This window comes from Eretmochelys imbricata, chromosome 2 (genome assembly GCF_965152235.1).
Source record: "Eretmochelys imbricata isolate rEreImb1 chromosome 2, rEreImb1.hap1, whole genome shotgun sequence".
Taxonomy (NCBI): domain Eukaryota; kingdom Metazoa; phylum Chordata; order Testudines; family Cheloniidae; genus Eretmochelys; species Eretmochelys imbricata.
The window spans coordinates 189,116,176-189,135,898 of NC_135573.1; the positions used below are offsets into that span (position 1 = coordinate 189,116,176).

The 19,723-nt window shown below is 36.9% G+C and overlaps 1 protein-coding gene across 3 annotated transcripts in view; it reads left to right on the forward strand.

The window, feature by feature from the left end:
- The window catches only part of LARS2 (leucyl-tRNA synthetase 2, mitochondrial), a 106,080-nt gene that overhangs the window by 64,495 nt on the left and 21,862 nt on the right, over positions 1-19,723 (forward strand). For all 3 annotated transcript variants that reach the window (XM_077811134.1, XM_077811133.1, XM_077811135.1), the window contains exons 10-16: positions 1,153-1,257; positions 5,190-5,305; positions 6,242-6,525; positions 10,258-10,356; positions 13,438-13,575; positions 15,607-15,710; positions 16,772-16,954. In XM_077811134.1, coding sequence (XP_077667260.1) covers positions 1,153-1,257; positions 5,190-5,305; positions 6,242-6,525; positions 10,258-10,356; positions 13,438-13,575; positions 15,607-15,710; positions 16,772-16,954 — 1,029 coding nt within the window. The remainder of the gene's footprint in view (positions 1-1,152; positions 1,258-5,189; positions 5,306-6,241; positions 6,526-10,257; positions 10,357-13,437; positions 13,576-15,606; positions 15,711-16,771; positions 16,955-19,723) is intronic.

Below are 19,723 nucleotides of genomic sequence, written 5' to 3' on the forward strand. Positions count from 1 at the left end.
GAATTATGTACAAAAAAAACTGCATTCAAAAATAAAACAGTGTAAAACATTAGCTCCTACAAGTCCACTCAGTCCTACTTCTTGGTCAGCCAATCACTCAAACAAACAAGGTTGTTTACAATTTGCAGGAGATAATGCTGCCTGCCTCTTGTTTACAATGTTACTTTCAGGTGACGTAAATAAGAAGCAGGCAGCTATATCTCCCGTCAATGTAAACACACTTGTTTGTCTTAGCGATTGGCAGAATAACAAGTAGGACTGAGTGGACTTGTAGGCGCTAAAGTTTTACACTATTTTGTTTTTGAGTGCAGTTATATAACCAAAAAAAATCCGCATTTGTAAGTTACACTTTCACGATAAAGAGATTGCACTTCAGTATTTGTATGAGGTGAATTGAAAAATATTTTTTGTTTATCATTTTTATAGTGCATATATTTGTAATAAAAAATAATATAAAGTGAGCACTTTGTATTCTGTGTTGTAATTGAAATCAATATTTAAAATGTAGAAAAACATCCACAAAGATTTAATACATTTCAATTGGTATTCTATTGTCATAAGTGTGATTAATCATGATTAATTTTGTAAATCATGATTAATTTTTTTGAGTTAATCACGTGGGTTAACTGTGATTAATTGACAGCCCTAGAATTTATTATTTTAAAGGGACACTGTCAGCCAAAATAATGCTTTGGTCTGAAATTGTTGTACCTACTGTTGTTTCAAGAAATGTCTAAAATGTGTGACCCTGAAAGAAATTGCAGGAAAATAATGTATTTCACTTGGTTCACTTTGTACATTATCAGTTCTTTGCACATTCTCTGTTCCTCTGGTTCTACTGTATTTTGAGTTAATTTCTCTTATTTGTGGGGATCTTTCACATGCCATCAGGAAGCAGAAAAACAGTTTTTTAAATCACAAAATTTGGCAGCGGGACCTATAGAAGCTTTTAACAGCTTTAAATTCATATTTTGAAATTGACTAGATTCTAACTTGAGCCTCTCCCTTTAAATAAAGAAAGTACTTTGATTCAGTGAGTTACTTCATAAAACATTAGGATGCAAAGCACAGAAATTTTCATGTTAATAAGTGAGATTCTTAGCACTGTTGGTGTCATATTTTAATTATTGTGATCTTTACGTGTATTTGCAGACTGTCTTACATCAGTGACAGCAGTGAATTTACTTACCAGACAGGAGGTTCCTATAGTAATCTCTGCAAAATCAGATTTTGAGAACTATATTGATACTAAAATAGGTAAGTGACATTTAAAATACAAGAGCAACATTCAGGTTTTTCAGTTACTATTTTGGAGTACCAGAACTGCTGCTGTAAACCTTTGAAGATAATGGCTGTCTTAGGGCCTTTAGAGGCCATATTCTTCTTAATTAAGGGAAAGAAAATGTAGCTACGGAGAATTTGTTACAGGTCTGAATACAAAGAGACAGGGTAATAATTTTCTCTTTCATTACAATATATTATAAAAAATTAATAAAATTAAAAGTTGACTGTAGTGAGACCCCCAAGCTTGAAGACCTCCACATTTTCTCTTAAGAATTATAATACAAGACATGTGAATCTGAGTGTCTGTTTCTCACACATACCAAAACAGAACCACATCAATGTTTAATGTAAAAAATATTTGCCAAAGACCCAAACTCATAACAATATAGTTTTGCTATGCCTACATACAATAGAACCCCCCAAACAAGATAACTTAAAAATTGCCTTACTTCAATAATGTATCAAACCATCAATCCAAATTTGGCTTTATCTAGTTGTATTTGTTTTGATATCAGTAAAATACAGAATGTACAGTAATTGTGTTTGATCATGGTCAGTGATCTCAAAACTGGGAATCTGAATGTATCATCCCCAGGGCTCTCAGCTCTGTCTTGCCTTGCTACTTCTCCTAGACTCTCTTCTGCTTTTTTCTTTGCACCTTGCTGCTTTTACGTCCTGGGAAGGATTAGCCTATGTGTGCTACCCTACCGGGCAGGACCAGGCTGGGTGGCACATGTGGAATATTAGCCCAAATGTGCAGCTTTCTGGAAAACAAGGGCCACTTCAGAGGTCTGATTGAACAAAAAATCAATAATAAAATACAGTGTTCCTTTTGGTGGGTTCTTTTTAAATCAGTTTTTAAGTTCATTATGTTCTCATAAACTGCTGAATTTTCTTAGAAATTCTTTAACAGAACAGTTATTAGAAAAAATGGATTGAATAAATCAAGTGATATGACTAGCCTACAAGCTGTGATAGTATGAGTTTCACAGCATGGGTTGGAACTCGTTAGCCCAATCATATAATAGACTGTATTATTATGCCCAGTTTAGAATCAGTAAAATGTAGGTGACTGATGTGAACTGTTAAAGTGAGAAATTTTTTTAGGTTGTTTTTACCTTCGTCTCATTTTCCTTCACAAAAAAATGTTTTAGATAGTCTTACAGAGCTGTAAAAGCTTAATACATGTTTGGAAGATGTATATGAACAAGTGTGGGGGAGGACATTGAGGAGGAAAGACAGAAGGGAACAAAACAAAGTGTGTCTTGGATCTTTTCAATTTCCTTGAGATAAAAAAAGACAAACAAAACCTAGCTCAATTTGTCCTAAAAGTGTTTTTTAAAACCTTAAAGATTCCATTTATTGTCTTTCTCCTGTGTTTTCCGTCTTTCTCACTCACAGTCAGTCAATGCCTTCCTTTTCGGTGTCCCCCTCTCAGCCTTTGCAAAGCCAGCCATGGTTACAAAGTCTTGTAACTTTTTAAAAAGAAAAGGAGTACTTGTGGCACCTTAGAGACTAACCAATTTATTTGAGCATAAACTTTCGTGAGCTACAGCTCACTTCATCGGATGCATAATAAATTGGTTAGTCTCTAAGGTGCCACAAGTACTCCTTTTCCTTTTGCGAATACAGAGTAACACGGCTGTTACTCTGAAACCTAACTTTTTAAAGGTATTCATCCTCTTCAAGATGTTTAGCAAACTTGGCTGTTTTATTTAGAGTCCAGATTTTCAAGAGTCTCCAAATTTGCACATTCAGAATTTTAGCACATACTTGTTTGTGTATGTATTGAGTTGCTTTGTACACACAAATTGCTTCAAACATAAAGTTTGAATGAATAAGTTATCTTGAAATTTTCTTTAGATAAAGAAAGTCAATCTCCAGGCTGTTAATCTGGAGCTTTTTGTAAGAACTAAATTCAATAAAAAATTAGTTTAATAATATTGTCTGAGTATTGATCGGATATTTTGCTGCATCTTTATTAGTTTGGGTGTGGTATACCATCAGTATTAATATGACTTCCATATGTCATCTTCTTTATTGACTCCTAGTGATGATTTGATATAATACAGTTCCTTTCAACATTTTTGTCAAGTAGTTCCTCTTTAATCTCCAAGGAGTACGTAACTAATACGCCATTATATTTTTGGGAGCCAAAGTATATCAGAACTATTTCTGGAATAGGAGAGGCCAAATAATTGAGATTTCCTAATACTACTTTTGATGACAAGCCTTTATTTTGTTCACTGGCGTGTACTTTGGTCTTACGTATGCTGGATACCTCCCAGCTCTTCCCAGGAAATGCTGGATGCCAACTGTTGAGTTTTGATAAAGGACAGTGGCATTGTCCTCCTCTCTAAAGAAAAATAGACTAAAATGTGGGAGCTGCTTTCCTCTATTTGTGCAGCGTATGGTAAAACCACCTGTGGTGGATTGAAGGGGGTTCTTAGTAAGATACCGATATACCATACTTTATTGAGGTTTAAGAATGGCAATAGGGAGCTTCTGCTGTGGAGTTTCATAGTGATTCCACATTTTGGTTTCCTTTTTGTTTGTTTGTTTTTTGTTTTGCATTAGTTATCTGCTTCTGTATTTCCATATATCGACACAGCTGAAATATTTAACACAATGGGCAGTTTTGTGGCTGAGTAAGGGTGTATGTTAAACAGTCTTTTGAATTCAAGTTTGTATTGTGATAATTCTAAGGTGGTTGGGGAGGTGTGTGTTTGGTTTTTGCTTGTTTTGTTTTGAGAGCCTCTAGATCTGTAATGTCAAAAGTTGTTTCCAAGAATAGGAAGGAAAAAAGATAACCTGACATTTGGGTTGGTCAATAAATCTGCTGTTCTGGCTGATGGAGGCCAACCTAGTAATGCAAGCTTCTTTAAAAAATAGAACAAATGACCCCCCAAAATGAAAACAAACTAATGTAGAAAGATATACATCATCATGTTATATAGTATGTCAAACAACATATAATTAATATTTGAATATAAATATGTATGACAAAAATGGGGATTTCTTAGCTAACCCCCAGAATGCAATCCTTGTAGGTGAAACACAGCAGTTGCTGGACAGATTGCAGTCAGGCGGTAACATTGTGAACAAGGATTATTTTAAAATAATAAATCACTTTTTGATATTGGTAAGTTGCAGCAATAAAAAGAATTCTGTGGGGGTTAGAAAAGACTTGTATTCAAAATGTGTGAACTGTCCCAGGTAATAAGGCACATTGGGAAAAGGTGTCATCGGTGGCCTTAAATATTCTGACGGAATGGCTTATTCTGGCAGCAGTAAGAACTACTTTCTCTAGCTTTATTCTGAATGGAAGGTTGACATTACTCTGAATTGGAATTACTGGAGATGACTTTCTGATAGTAAATGACGAGATTTTAAAAAGAGGGGGCAGCAATGTTGAAGGACTTCGTCAAGTTAAGTCATTTTCTTTTTTAAAAAACGTTACCTTTATTTTTAGTAACACCTTCAGTTATTAAAATTGAAATTTTTTAAAACAACTAACTTAGTATGTATTTATGCTATTTGCTTAGCTTTTGTATTTCTCTCAATTTGGTAAATGAAAACAGATTAGTCAATTTCAGCTTTATTTTTAGTCAATTTCAGACCCAATCACTTTCAGATTCTTCTGAGCTAGCACAGTGATAATGATTTTTGGGTTGTAAACACTATAAGATAATGTTTTGTTATAACTGTTGTCACTCAAATTTCACAAGCGTGTTTTTATAAATTTTGTGAAATGTTGGCAAAATTTAACTTGCCAATGTCTTTTTAAAGCCATTGGAAAGAAGTAAATAAGTGCCAATAGATGAAAATATTTTCCTCAAAAAAATGACAAGGAGCAGCCAAGTTAGCCAGTTATGGAACTGATTTTTTCCCCCTTCCATGGATAGGAATTCCTAATACTAATCCAGAAGATGCTGCTGTCGCCCAGAATCTAGGTCTCTCTTTCTCTGAAGTCATTGAAACACTACCAGATGGTTTGGAGACCATAGTCAACTCCGGAGAGGTTGGTGCACTTGTACTGCATTTCTTTCTAAAGTACAGTGATAGTGCATACGAAAACCCACTACCTGGAAAATACCAAATATTTTGTTTTCAAGGCTTAGTCTTCAAAACTTTACATACATGAAAGAAGAAAAATGCTATAATAGTCTAAATTTTACAATAGAGAAGGAATAATAAATTCCGTCATGAAAATGTCTTGATGTTTTTTTCTGTTTTTCATTTACACATTTGTTCTTTTTTCAGGTTAAATGTTAATATATTAGTCCCCTTGGTTGTATTCACTGGAAATTATATTACAGGCCATTTGACAGCTTCATGGCTGTGTAAGGATGTAACTCTAAACTAACACTGAAGAGTTCTTGAGAGTCTGCAAGTATTAATCTGAGGAAGGGTGGATTGTTGTTCAGTAGGAGACAAGTTTTGTGTCTGTCTAACTTGGGAGGGATATTGAGTGTTTAAAATATATGAAGAAGTGAAGTATAAAATCACCCAGAATGAATATGTGAGGGAAGGTCTGATTTACCACCTATACTCTTGCAATGTCTGTCTTGGAGTACTAATATACTGGATGCCTTGCAGTAAGGAGAATCCACCTTAACTGCAGATAACTGGCCAACAGAGGCCAGGAGTGCCGAACAATCCCTTCCTCAGCAATGACCCATTCAGCCCATCAAGGGAGTGACCTTGATAGGCTTTCAAGGGAGACTTATCTAATCCTCATGACTAGAAGGTTGGTGACTGACGTATGGGAAGCCTGGAAGATGAATGGGTGTGAAGCAGAAGAAAAATGGGGAACCTTAAAAACGCTTGGAACCTCCGTCCCATCAGAGTTTGAGTGTTAGGTTTGTGTACAATGCATATGAAAAATAATATAATGGTGCCACTACAGCATTGTCAATAGTAGCATATATCAAATGTCTGTCTTTCTTTTTATCAGTTCACAGGCATGACTAGGCAGGAAGCTTTAAAAGCCCTAACCCAGCTGGCCAAAAATAAAGGAGTAGGTGGAGACCTAACAAGTGACAAGTTAAGAGATTGGTTAATATCGCGACAGCGGTACTGGGGAACACCTATTCCCATAATCCACTGCCAGACCTGTGGCACAGTCCCTGTGCCTTATGAGGATTTACCTGTGGAGTTGCCCAATATAACCTCCTTTACAGGAAAGGGAGCCTCCCCTCTAGAAACTGTCACAGAGTGGATGAACTGTTCATGTCCAAGGTGAGCAAATATTATATACTGTCCACTTGCTATAATTCTTCTTGTCGTAATATGGCCTGTTACTGTTTCTTAATATAAGCTCTTTTTCTGGATAAATACCTAGTGGAGGAAAAATTGAGTGTTTTTAAGTTAGAGGAAAGAAAATGAGAAAAATAAAATAGTTTTTTCACCTTCTTCCTCTAGTTATTTATAGTACCGTTTACTTCATCGATTGCAAGATTTTTTTCTCTTTCAACAACAAAGTTAAAGCAAAGATTGTAGGGTATATTGAGTTTTCATTTGCTTTTGTTAAGGAAACTAACATATTGATCAATTAATTAACAAGTTCAACAACAGAGATAAGATGGTGCTATTGCAGTAGAATCTTATAAAGATTTACATGCCTGGTGCATTTTACATGTCAGCAAATAATTCAGGTTGAAGTAGTTAATAGGTGTATGCACTCATGGTTCAGATTTTGATCATACAGTTTGTTTCCCAGCTCTTTAAGAAGAAGCATGTAGTTCAGATTTAGAAAGATACAGATTCATTAGAGAAAGCAAGATGTCTCCAGAGCTGGTTGAGTATTGGGTACATTGGAGTTTGTGCTCAGCTTCTGCAGGGGGAGGGAAGAGAACCCGAGGAATCCCTGAGAGAAACCCTTTCCTTTCCAGGCATATAGTGAAACCCTGCTGTCAGCAGAGCTGGTCCAGCAAGCAGGGCATTGTCAGGCTATCGAGCAGGGCATTGTCAGGCTGTCATGCAGGAGAACCAGGGACATAAAGTGACGTTAAGGCTCTCTTCATAGCACAGAAACTGTAAATCTCTTACTTTGGAAGGTTAGAATATTAGCGTGATTCTCATTTGTAATTAGGTGGCTTACACAGGGCAGTTCTGTGGCTCACTGGAAACATGTTTGACTTGTTAATGATATACATTTTAAGTAAAGGAAAGACATACATCTACATATTTCTGCAAAGAAAATGTCATTTCAGGTAGGCTTTTTTAAACACTGCACAGTAACTTCTTAAGGAGTATGGATATTTCAAGGCAGTCTGACTAGATGAATTGTAATATTGAAGTAATGCTCTCAGCAATGTCTTCTAGTCTGAAATCCTTGACTCCTACTGAAATCTTTGTTGCCTGCACTCCAGGCTTTCCACTGATATAAATGTTGAAATGCATTTGTTGTGAAGAGGGAACACTAGTTCTGATCTCCTCTAGACTGTATACTCCATCTACATGCAGAATTTAATAGCTGGGATTAGGTGTATTAACAGGATGAATAGAGATGGGAAGCCGAGGTGGCTGTGGTTGTGGGCATACAGATGTGGAGTTCTGAAACTGTAACCAATCATGAGTGGAAGGCTGTGCATAATGACTTCACAGTAGTTAAGAATTATTCAGTGAATATGCAAATACCTGCTGTCTGCATGGCTAGCTGTAGGCTATCAGTAGCCAGAGTATAGTGGCTTGCATGCTGTCACTATGTTAAGAACATAAGAAGGCCAAACTGGGTCAGACCAATGGTCCATCTAGCCCAGTATCCTGTCGTCCGATAGCCAAATGCTTCAGAGGAATGAATAGAACAGGGAAACTTACCTAGTGATCCATCTTCTGTCATCCATTCCCAGCTTCTGGCCATCAAAGGTTTAGGGACACCCAGAGCTTGGGGTTGTGTCCCTGACCATCTTGGCTAATAACCATTGGGTGACCGGTCCTCCATAAACTTATTTAGTTAATGAGCTGTAGCCAACTAGGGTGCAGGGAATTGCATAACTGTTATGTAAAGTATCCCAGAAGTTGATAGGCTGAGACAATTCTGTTATAGTATAATACAATATTTATTTATTTTGTGATAAATATATTATCCTAGTCTCTGGGCACACGTGCAGTATTTAATATAATTGACTCTTTAAACTAAAAAGTCAACTAGAAACAAGATGCCTCCACTGCGGTTATCCCCTACAAGTAAAAGCTTGTTAAAAGAGATGGGCCTTGCACAGAGATCAGACTGGAGAGAAAATAAGTGGTGGTACTTCCCTAAGCTGTGCCTGCCACCCAAGCTCACTTACTCATGTTGCCAGAATGAGGCACCACTCAGGGTGAATTATACAGTTATTCGTGTAATTGCCTCTCTGCTGTCTTATTTGTTTTGCTCAGTTAAAAATGTGTTGACACTGAATTATCATTGGTTTCAGAATTAGCATCCTATTGAGATGAATGTTTGACTGTTTGCAAACTCAGGCAGATGTGATTGTATCAACTCATATTTGGTTCACATTTTGAAAGTTAACTCCACAGTTGTAAAGGCTAGAGACTTTTTTAATGGAAGTTTAGATTCTGGAGCATGAGATAGCAGTAACCAAGTGAAAATTCTGGGCTGCTAACCTGACACCACCACAGCAATCCAACCCCTTGCCTTGCACCGTGCATTTCAGGGTAGCAAACTTGGTTTAAGTCATCTGAGAAAGGAAAGGAAAGGTTTTCTATTAATCTCACTCAAACATAAGTCCTCTGATACTTACCTGTAAATACATGCAGCTCACATGCCTCAGGTGACCAGAATTACTGTAGCAAATACGCAGCGAGAGAGGTGGTGTCTTAGGTAGTCAGGACCCAAGTCACATAAAGGCTTTATAGACCAAAGACTCACCACACAGAGCAGTGACTAGGAAGCCAATGTTGCTGTTGAAGAGCTTGTTTAATATGCTGTCTATGGTTTACACTATCAAGCAGGCAGGCAGACTTGTGCTGTGCTAGCTAAAGCTTCCAAGCACAGTAACAGATTAAAGTTACAATTTTGTACGTGTTAAACAGCCAGTTGACATTCTTTGTGTTATATATAGTGCACACAGGTTTGCAGCAGGTTGCAAAATTTCATTTGTATTATAAATTTATAATCATTTTTAGCAGGTACATTCTTACATGCTGAGTAGTTGCAATAAATGCAAACACAGTTTTAAAAAAGTTTCCTCCTGCTGTTCATTTCCATAAGTAAATTATTTCTATTCATGGCGGAAGGAAAAATTGTTCCAGCTTTTAACTTCTCATTTTGAATCTGTTTTAGTCTGTACCTTCATAGAATCATAGAATATCAGGGTTGGAAGGGACCCCTGAAGGTCATCTAGTCCAACCCCCTGCTCGAAGCAGGACCAATTCCCAGTTAAATCATCCCAGCCAGGGCTTTGTCAAGCCTGACCTTAAAAACCTCTAAGGAAGGAGATTCTACCACCTCCCTAGGTAACACATTCCAGTGTTTCACCACCCTCTTAGTGAAAAAGTTTTTCCTAATATCCAATCTAAACCTCCCCCACTGCAACTTGATATATACTTCAATATACTACCTAGCTAATATTGATTTGTTCTAGCAGTAATCATGAATTAAAATATTACAATGACTGGGAAATACTTGATCCTTCTCAATGAAAACTGGAATTAAACTAAATTTGTTTTTCCTGGGAATAAGTGGAAATAATCAGGAAAAACAGACCATTTTATAAAACCAGAACCAGTGAAATGCAGTCTACCATACTCTTTCTACCGGAAGTGGTCATAAATGATTTATCTGATAGTACCAGACGAATGTGCTAGTTTTTGAGTATCTTTCTACCCTTCTATTTAATGGCAAAATACTTTTTCCTTTCTCTTGGACTTTCATAGGATTTGTTTTATTTCTTCAAGATGTGAAAAAAATCAGCATGTGATTTTTTTTTTCATCTAGGAGTGCTGAGAAATTTTTCTATTCCCCAGGTGCAAAGGACCTGCAAAGAGGGAAACAGACACCATGGATACATTTGTTGATTCATCTTGGTATTACTTGAGATACACTGATCCTCATAACTCTGATAGGTAAGGCATCCAAGCAGGTTGCAAGCAGGCCCATGGTCATATGGGTGTTCATGTAACCTGGACCTTTTTTACATAGCAGAAGTAGAAAGAAAAGAAAAAACAAACAGCCAGATACTCTAGTAGTTCTACCGTCTGCTGGGTGCAGCAGGATGGGAGACTGTCTGGGAACCTCTTTATGAGTTCCTGATTCTCTGCATGCTGACTGGCCCTATTCAGGTTAGAGTAGCCTTGGGAGCTGTTCTGAACTATGGAATAAGGCTATCAGCCCCTAACGGGACATGAAAGGGCTGAGACTGCAAACTCAGCTGGTGATCCACAGCTTTTACTCCTTATGCTGATTGCGTCCTCTCCAGCAGTAGACAAGTCTCTTATGTATATGGACATAAGGTGCTTTTCCGTCCACTAAGGCAGAAACAGCCAGTGTAACTTCTGTACTGTGGACAAAGCCTTTAATTTTCTCTTTGTTGTCACTGGTGTGCTTACATTCTGCCACTATCTTAAGAATATAGCTAACTGGCTTCTTCTGGGATTTATAGCAACACATTCAGCTGGCAAGAGCTGATGGAGAAGGAAAGAAGTGAGGAATCAAGCAATTTCCCCCAGAGACCAAAATTAAGAAAACCACCAATCTGTGCTAGCCAGAGTCGTGCTAATTTAGGTCCAGAGCTTAAATAAAGTATCATCATAGTGGCCTATTGCCATGTTACTACTTCAGTTAAATACAGTATTACAAAAGGAAACACTAGATATGCTGTGCATTAATGACTATAACATAGGGCAGCGTGAGAGATAGACAGAGTTATTTATCTGTTTACTTACTCCATCTTCTATAATGCTAGCAAAGCTGATTGTGCCCTGGAGGTTCTGTCACACCCAGCATTATAGCAGGCTGCACAAAGGCTGACTCAACAGTCCAAAATGTATTTTCTATACACTGTTCAGATTAGATTGCTGTCTGCAGTTGCTGGACAGCCAGCCTATGATTACTGTCTCTCGAATATTTTATGAGACGTTCTGTAGGCAAAAGGCTAGCCATAAATTAGATAAGAAGTATCACTGTTTGGGTTACTAAGTCTTCACACAGATATATACGGAAAGCATCTGATAGAATGGCTTCAGTGTGTCCAGCGAATTGTAGTACAGTATGTGATGATCCTGTGATAGGCAAACCCGGCTGTTGGGATCTGTCTCGTTTTACATGCCAAGGTTTCTGATTTAGACTCTGACCTCCATGGGGTATGGGAGAGACACATTTTGTTAAAAATTGTTGTCTACTTTAAATAATAACAATAATAAAAAAAAGACCTGGTCAGTGGGTCTTTTTCTAAGACAAACTCAATCATTAAAACCATTTACATGTTTGTTTTGGTTAGGTGATTTTTATCTGACATGAGATACAAAGACATCCACTTGCTTCTCGTGGTGGGGGAGGAAAAGGAGTTGTTGAAGAGTTTTGGTTATAAAGACTTGGGGATATGAAGAGGGTTCCATTTATTGGTCTTAGTTGTCTTTCTCTTACAGGTGGTGCTTGTGCCCTGAGCTCAGTCTGGGTGTATATTGATATACCATTAATTAACATCTTTGGAATAAATTAATTAAATTATAGAAATAATATATTTTAAATAGAACTGGACCCAAAACAACATTCTGAACAGGATTAATAGCCAGTGCAACCCCCTTCGTGGACACTCTCATTTCTCTTCAGCTTAACCGTGTTCTCAGTGGACGTGAATTAAATTGAAATAAGCCTGATTTATACTGAAATAAGAGTGCACACTTAGCATTTTGCACAGGTTTAACTAAATCAGTTAAAAGCATATCTTTAGGCCAGGTCTATGCTATACAAAGTTTTATCAGCATAGCTGTGTCAGTCAGAGGTGTGAAAAAACCGTACCACCCTAGCCAATGTAGCTATGATGTGACAAAAACCCCAGTGTAGATGCAGCTGTGCCAACAGTAGAGTGTTTCTGTCAGCAGAGCTAATATCATTCCGGGAGGTGGTGTTACTATGCCAATGGAAAACTTCCTCTGTTGGCATCTGCTGCGTCTACACCAGGGGGCTATGCAGATATAACTGTACACCTAACACATTTGTAGTTTAGATAAGGCCTGAGTTAAACAACATGTAGGCAAGCCCTTATTTTTATTCGTAAAACTCCAAACATCAAATCTGGACACAATGAACTTAAGAAAAGCTCAGATCTGCCTTTTGAAACTTTATGTACTACGGTGTTGAGATTTGGGTTTGTGACTAGTTACATTATAGACATGTGAAGTCTGATCCAGGGTTTTATTCCAGTCTCATCTCTAATTAAGGAAGCATAACTAATGTATAACACAATAAAATCACAGTTTTGATACAAGTTGGTACATTTGCTAAAGAGTGGGACTATAAAACGTGCCCTGAAGAGACATCGTTATTTGAAGTGATGTAAACCAAAACAGTATCTTTGAGATTTCAGTTTACGATGCCCTAAATGAATATTCTGAATATGCTTTTTAAACACTTTAATAAATGTCATGCTGCCCTCTAATGGTGGCAACACAAACCTTCAATTTTAAATAAATAAATGAAATCATTCCGATATATTTTAAATTGGTTTATTGTTATATATTTTGGAGAGTAATATATAGCCATATATATACATTTTTATATATTTTCCCCCACAAAATATCAATTTGTAACTACAAAAGACTAGAATAGATAACCACAACCGAGTTATGAAAGTTCCATAGAAATCAGGCAAATATTTCCATAGCATTTTTTTAGTTTTAGGTGATACATGTGAAGTCATAGTCATACATCTAAGATATTATATGTAAATCATATTCTAGTGGATCTTTCTCTATAGCTTTTAAAAATTCTCACACAGATTTCTGCAATTTAATCAAGTCAAACATTGCTTTTTAAAAATAAGGAATTAAGCCAATAGCAAAATTAATAGAATGTAGTTTAAGATGCACATGCAGCTCACAGTGAACACCTATTTCCAGTCAAGTCTTATTGGAGCTGTTCCAGTAAAGCTGTTTTTTCCTTTTGCTTTATACTTAATGTATACTTTCTGTTACTTTGTGTTTTAGGCCCTTTAATAAAGCCTTGGCCGACTACTGGATGCCTGTGGATTTGTACATTGGGGGAAAGGAGCATGCAGTTATGCATTTATACTATGCTAGATTCTTGAGCCATTTTTGCTATGATCAAAAGATGACCAAACACAAGTAAGCATTATTAGATTTCTATGAAAAATAATTCAAGCATCAGTCGCAGACTGCATCTGGCACCCACAGGCATCAATGAAATTTTATAGAGCTAGAAGAAGCTGAGGTACCAATATTATTTTCAATGGTATATTTTACATTTCATTCTCTGAGCCTGAATTTTCTTCCTTCTCAAGTTTAGCTAAATGATCAGTTTCTTACAGTCTGTATTGCATTTGTTGTTTGTGTACATATATGTCTCGTGAATATTCACTGGCTCAGGGCACTAGTAGTAAAAGTTTGCCTTAGGCCCTCATCCTGCAGAGAATTACACACGTTTAACTTTATGCACTGTGAGTAGAGCCATTAATTTGATCATGCTTAACTTTATGCACTGTGACTAGTCTCATTAATTTAAATGTAACTATTTATTAGTATTCATTGTGGAGAGTTAAGCACTTGCATAAGTCTTTGCAGGATTGGGGCTAAAAGTATAAAATAGTTCCGGATAATGTAGTATTCTGCCTAAATCCTTTGGAAATGTTTTTGTTTTTTAAATCAAAGGAACTATTTTTACCTGATAGCAATTTTAAATTGTATTTCCTTTAACCAGCAGATGGAGTCATCCCAACATTGTTCCTAGAGTGAAACCCTTTTGAGCAACAGGAAAAATTCAGGTTTCAGAGTAGCAGCCGTGTTAGTCTGTATCAGCAGAAAGAACGAGGAGTACTTGTGGCACCTTAGAGACTAACAAATTTATTTGAGCATAAGCTTTCATGAGCTACAACTCACTTCATCGAAATTCAGTACTGATTTGCATTTGTTTATAAGCACTGCCTTCTCCCCCAGATCCTTTCACAAGGATGAGTATTTCTGATTTTGGGCATTTCTCCGGCCTCCTGAAGTCTCCCACTACACTCAAATATGTTTCCTTTTTTCTTTTGCCCCGTATATGGTAAAGTATTTTGTACTACATCTTTAAACCTCTCGCCCTGTAAACAAACTGCAAATGCACATTCCTACATTTAACTTTTATCAACATGGCCTGAACTAACACTGTGTCATGAAAAGACAAGCGTTCCCTGAAATATTACTTCCAGTTGGGACAGTTACCCAGGGTTTGATGCTCTGATTATTTAGTTAATGTTCCCATATTTGGTAAAATATGGTAGTTATTTAAATGACTGTTTTAAATTAAAAAGAAAGGCATACATATCGGGGGAGAAAATTAATTATTTCATTTTTCACCTTTTTGTAATTTTTTTTAACTGTTTTAATTGATAGTCTGGGAGGACTTGCTCTCCTGAAATAAAGAGCAAAGATTCTTGAACTCTCATCTTATGATTAGCTTGGAAAACAATTATTTTAGGATTAGATCACATCTTTTTTTAAGATGTTCTCTTGTTCTTATGATGGCAGAATCTGGTTGCAGCTTTTGCACTTTAAGTGCCTTTAATTTATTGAAGGCAATTGAGTTTGTCAGGTGGGCTATGAAATACAACTTGGAAAGTGCTCATAAAGACACTCAAAGTGTTATTCTGTTAAATTAGGAAGTTGTCAAAACCAAGGTTAATAGTAGGGGTTATGTAACTAACATGTAGAGGTTTCTAAGTTTACCCTTATGTGGGATTCTTGTACCTTCCTCTGAGCTGACTGGTGCTGGCGACTGCCAGAAATACAACACTGGACTCTCTCTGATCCACTATGGTAAATCCTATGTTCCTGTGCTGTGGGAACACTCAGAAAGAGGACCTAGGTTTGTAAAAGAGAAGGCATTTGTTCAAACATGAATATTTGAGTGACAGAAAAATGGATGCAGAAAGTGACTGGTCAGATCGCTTTATTCATAAATATTCTCCCCACCCCCCCAATTAAAGTTTCTCTTTAAAATATCCTTTGACTTTTGCAGGTGACAACTATTTCAGTTGTCAGTGTGACATTCTTCTTTCATTAAATAATTGTCTAACTAAGTTCAGCCTCTAAAGCTTACTGTAAAATGTGCTTTTGACAGCTATTTTCAACAGACAGGTTTCCTTTTCCTTTCATCCTCAGGGAGCCTTTTTATAAACTCTTGGTTCAAGGTCTTATCAAGAGTCAGACATACAAACTAACAACAACAAGCCAATATCTGAAGAGAGAGGAAATTGATCTCACTGGTAAGAGACCGTATGGGATGACCAGCACAGGTGCATCCAGAAAAGTCAAGGGCTAGTTCAGTGAAAAAGGATGTACAAGTCATAGTGCATGGAAAATTCATCAGTGAGGAGTGAATTCTTGTAATCATTAAACCGGAGATTGACTTTTGTGTGTGTTCTGGACTCACATGCTTAATGCTGAATACACATACAGAGAAAATACTACTCCATTGCCTGTAACCATTACCAAACACAGTATTTTGCTATATTTGTTTTTACTTAAGTCTGGTTTATGTCCAAAAATGACTAAAAGTGAGTATCTTATGGAGGCCATTCACTAGCCCATGTGAAAGGAGTCCATTCATAGTACACTGATGTCTGCATTACAAAACCATTAGCAGAGTCGACACCATTGTTGGCAATCTGAACAGATAAGATCTAGACAGAATGGGCATAGAATGAACTTCTCTCCAATGCTTACATACGATCCTTGCAAAGCAGTTTAAGAACACATACGTTTGCTACTGCCTGTGCTATACTTGTACCTTGTATAAAAGACAGAATTTGTGTGCATTAGGGAAATCTGCATTGGTGTAGATGTACACCAGTGCAAACTCCCCATGTAGATTGATAAAGTGGTGCTTGCAGCGATGTGATTTATCCTAGCTGAAACCTGCAAACTTGCTGTCTATAAACATCCAAAGATGGAATCAAGGTAAATTTGCTCCAGTGCAAGTGGCATATTACACCAGTACAGCACATCTGCGGAGGAGGTTTGCATTGAGATAGCTACACTAATGCAAAAATCCTGATGCATTAGATTTAGCTTCCATGAATACTGGATTTAGCTTTATAAAACGGAAGAAATTTTCTCCTGTGTGATGGAAACTTCATAATGTTACTTCAGTAAAGAGATGAAAGTAAAAAAGTTTTTTGTCTTACTCTCATAATTTGTTTTTTTTTTCTTTCAGTTATATGAGGCTATCAGAGAAGGGATTAGAAATAACCTAGTATTAACTTCTGCTGCTTCAGATGTTTGTAGAACCAAATTAGTTATTACTGTATATGTTCTATATATTTAGGGACTGAACCAGTTCACATAAAAACCAAAGAGAAGCTGCAGGTTACATGGGAAAAAATGAGTAAATCCAAGCATAATGGGATAGATCCTGAGGAATTAGTAGAGCAGTATGGCATTGACACTATGCGACTGTATATTCTGTTTGCCGCCCCTCCAGAACAAGACATCTTGTGGGATGCAAAAAGTAAGTCAAGTTGTTTGGATTCTTTCCTCCTCTTGGTTTATTTCTGTTTGAAATACAGTTTGCTGTTTGGGATTTGGAGAATTGAATGTGAACAGCTGATGTAATAAGAAGATTACACTGGCTGTCTTTCTAAAACGGGACCTTTGTTGGGATAAAAGATACTTTTGTTAGTTATGTATGTATTTAACATTAATAATAGGAACATAGGTGGACCTCTGGTCTCATATGCTGGGTCGCATTCCTCTCTCTCAGAGTGATGAGTACCAGATGCTTCAGAGGACATTGAAGTCTTCCCTTGGTTAGTGGTTGGTTTAAGTCCTAAAGCATGAGGGTTTATATTACTTCTCAGTAATATTATCCTACCTCATATAATTATAGATGTTTTCAATATCTATAGAAATGTCTAATCCTTTTCTGAATCCTGGTAAACTATTGGCTTCAATATTTGGTAGCAGTGAATTCCACAAGTTATTCATGCCATGTTTTGAAAAAGTATTCCTTTTAATCATCCTTACATATTTTGCCTTCAGTTTCACTAATTGTTCCCTGTTCTTCTCTTATGGGAGCAGGTAAATAGGACCATCTGATTGACCTCTCTAGGAGTCATTAATTTCTGATAATGGGTTCTTCAGACTTTCACATATAATCAAAAATTAGATTAGGTCATTCTGTTCCAGGCTTCATATTGAAAAGACTGTTTTACATTGGGAAGGTTTCTACAGAACTGAAGAATCTTTTCTATAAAGGGTGTTCCAACATGAGGCTACTGCATAGGATCTGAGGCAATATTAAGGATGATGTTCCTATGTTAAAAGAATTTTGATGTGGTTCTATAATTTCTTCAGTAGTAATGATAGCCTCTGCCTCAGGCTTTTTAACAGAGGCTAGAAATGATAAGTGTTTAGATGTATGCACTTGCTGTAGTGCCATCTGAGAAAAATCTTAAGTTTTTGCTCCTTGATAGTCTACCCAGGAAGATATAGGAAGTAGTGCAGCAAAACTAGATAGGAAACTTTACATACATCTCTCTGAGACCTTGAATGGTCCCTTATAATATGTGTTAACAGCTTATGCTAAACTATCTGTTCGACCTTGTATTGAGCTGTGACACTCTGAGTACCTTTCCTAGACCTGAGGAAGAGTTCTGTGTAGCTCAAAAGCTTGTGTCTCACCAGCAGAAGTTGGTCTAATAAAAAATATTACCTCACCCATTTTGTCTCTCTAATATCCTGGGATAAGACACGGCTACACCACTGCATGCATACATCTCGGTAAGGATGTTGAAAGCAAGGATCTACAACAATATAGCCTCTTCGCTGCGCACTAGAATATTAGTCTTAGGTAGAAAAAAGCCTGCAGAAATGTTCTATTATTATGAGGATATTCTGTACACTGTGGGAAATGGAAGCAGAGAGAAAAAACCAGACAACCTTTTATCAGTCTTTTCCTTCTGTTTTAGCTTATTTGAACTATGATCTTTGGAGCTTATGAAAATAGTGATGCCACAGAGCTAGGCTACATGTCCACTTCGTAAATTGAGAACTATTTTTAAGAAGCTAATTTTGCAAGACAGTGTTAATTAGGCTACAGACTTGTTTAGGAAGCACCTCTCTCCTTTCTTCCCTTACAAACCTCTTAAAAGCTAAGATCAGGTGTGTGTAAAAAAATACCTCCTGTTGTATTAATTTCTTTATAAACAGTAAGAGGGTGCACAGCCCCAGTCTCTGAATCTCTCTTCTTACCAGTGACTTAAAAAGCAGCTATTTTAAGATTAGGTCACTTCCTCCTTTTTAATATAGTCTCTCTTGTTTTCATGACGGGAGAATCCATTTGGAGCTTTAAGCTGCTTTCATTTATTGTAGACATTTATGCAACACAGCTTGTCAAACGGGTTCTGAATACCATTTGAAAGATGCTGATAAAGACACTTAGATTGTATACTGTTGAGTTGCATAACTGATGAAACTAGGATAAATAATGGGTCCTACAAACATACAAAACATATACAAGTGTCTGTCTAGTTTCACCCCTTAAATATGACTTGCTTATGGGGCTCTGCCTTTTCTAAATGAACATGCAGCCCCAATGCAGTCTTAATTTTAATTTCTGTTTTCTGTCTGCATTGCTTCATAATATTTGGTGTACACAGGAAAATGCATGCATTTTAAAGCAACTTTCTCGTCACGCAGGACTTCAATAAAACATCTAAATACATTGTTTTAAAAAAATCAATGTTTTTAAATGATTTGTTCTACCTCTTCGTTCTTTGTTTGATCAGCATCTTATAGTGCAGCCTATACCAACTACTGTTCAGGCTAGTCTGTATCCTTACCTTTTTTATTAACTCTGTACCAAACTGTGATACAGGTGGTGGGGAGGAGTAGCTCCCTTTGATGGACATCCAGCCAGTTAGCTGTCAGATCGCTCTTGGTCAGTTCTCTGCTTGGTGTAAAGGGTTAACAAGCCCACAGGTAAAAGAAAAGAAGTAGACACCTGACCAAAAGAGCCAATGGGAAGGTAGAACTTTTTAAAATTGGGAAAGAAACTTTCCTTTTGTCTGTTGTTCTCTGGGCGGCAGGGACGGAGCAGCAATGCTATAAGCAGGAATGCTGTGTAAGGCTTGAACAGGTACGAAAAAGTATTTTCCATACCTATAAGAAATAATTTGGATAGGGAATGTTTAGCTCGACGCTATCAGGTTAATTTCTTATTTTGGCTTGTGGATCTCCTCTGTGCTAACCTAAGATGCTTTTGTTTGCTTGTAAGCTT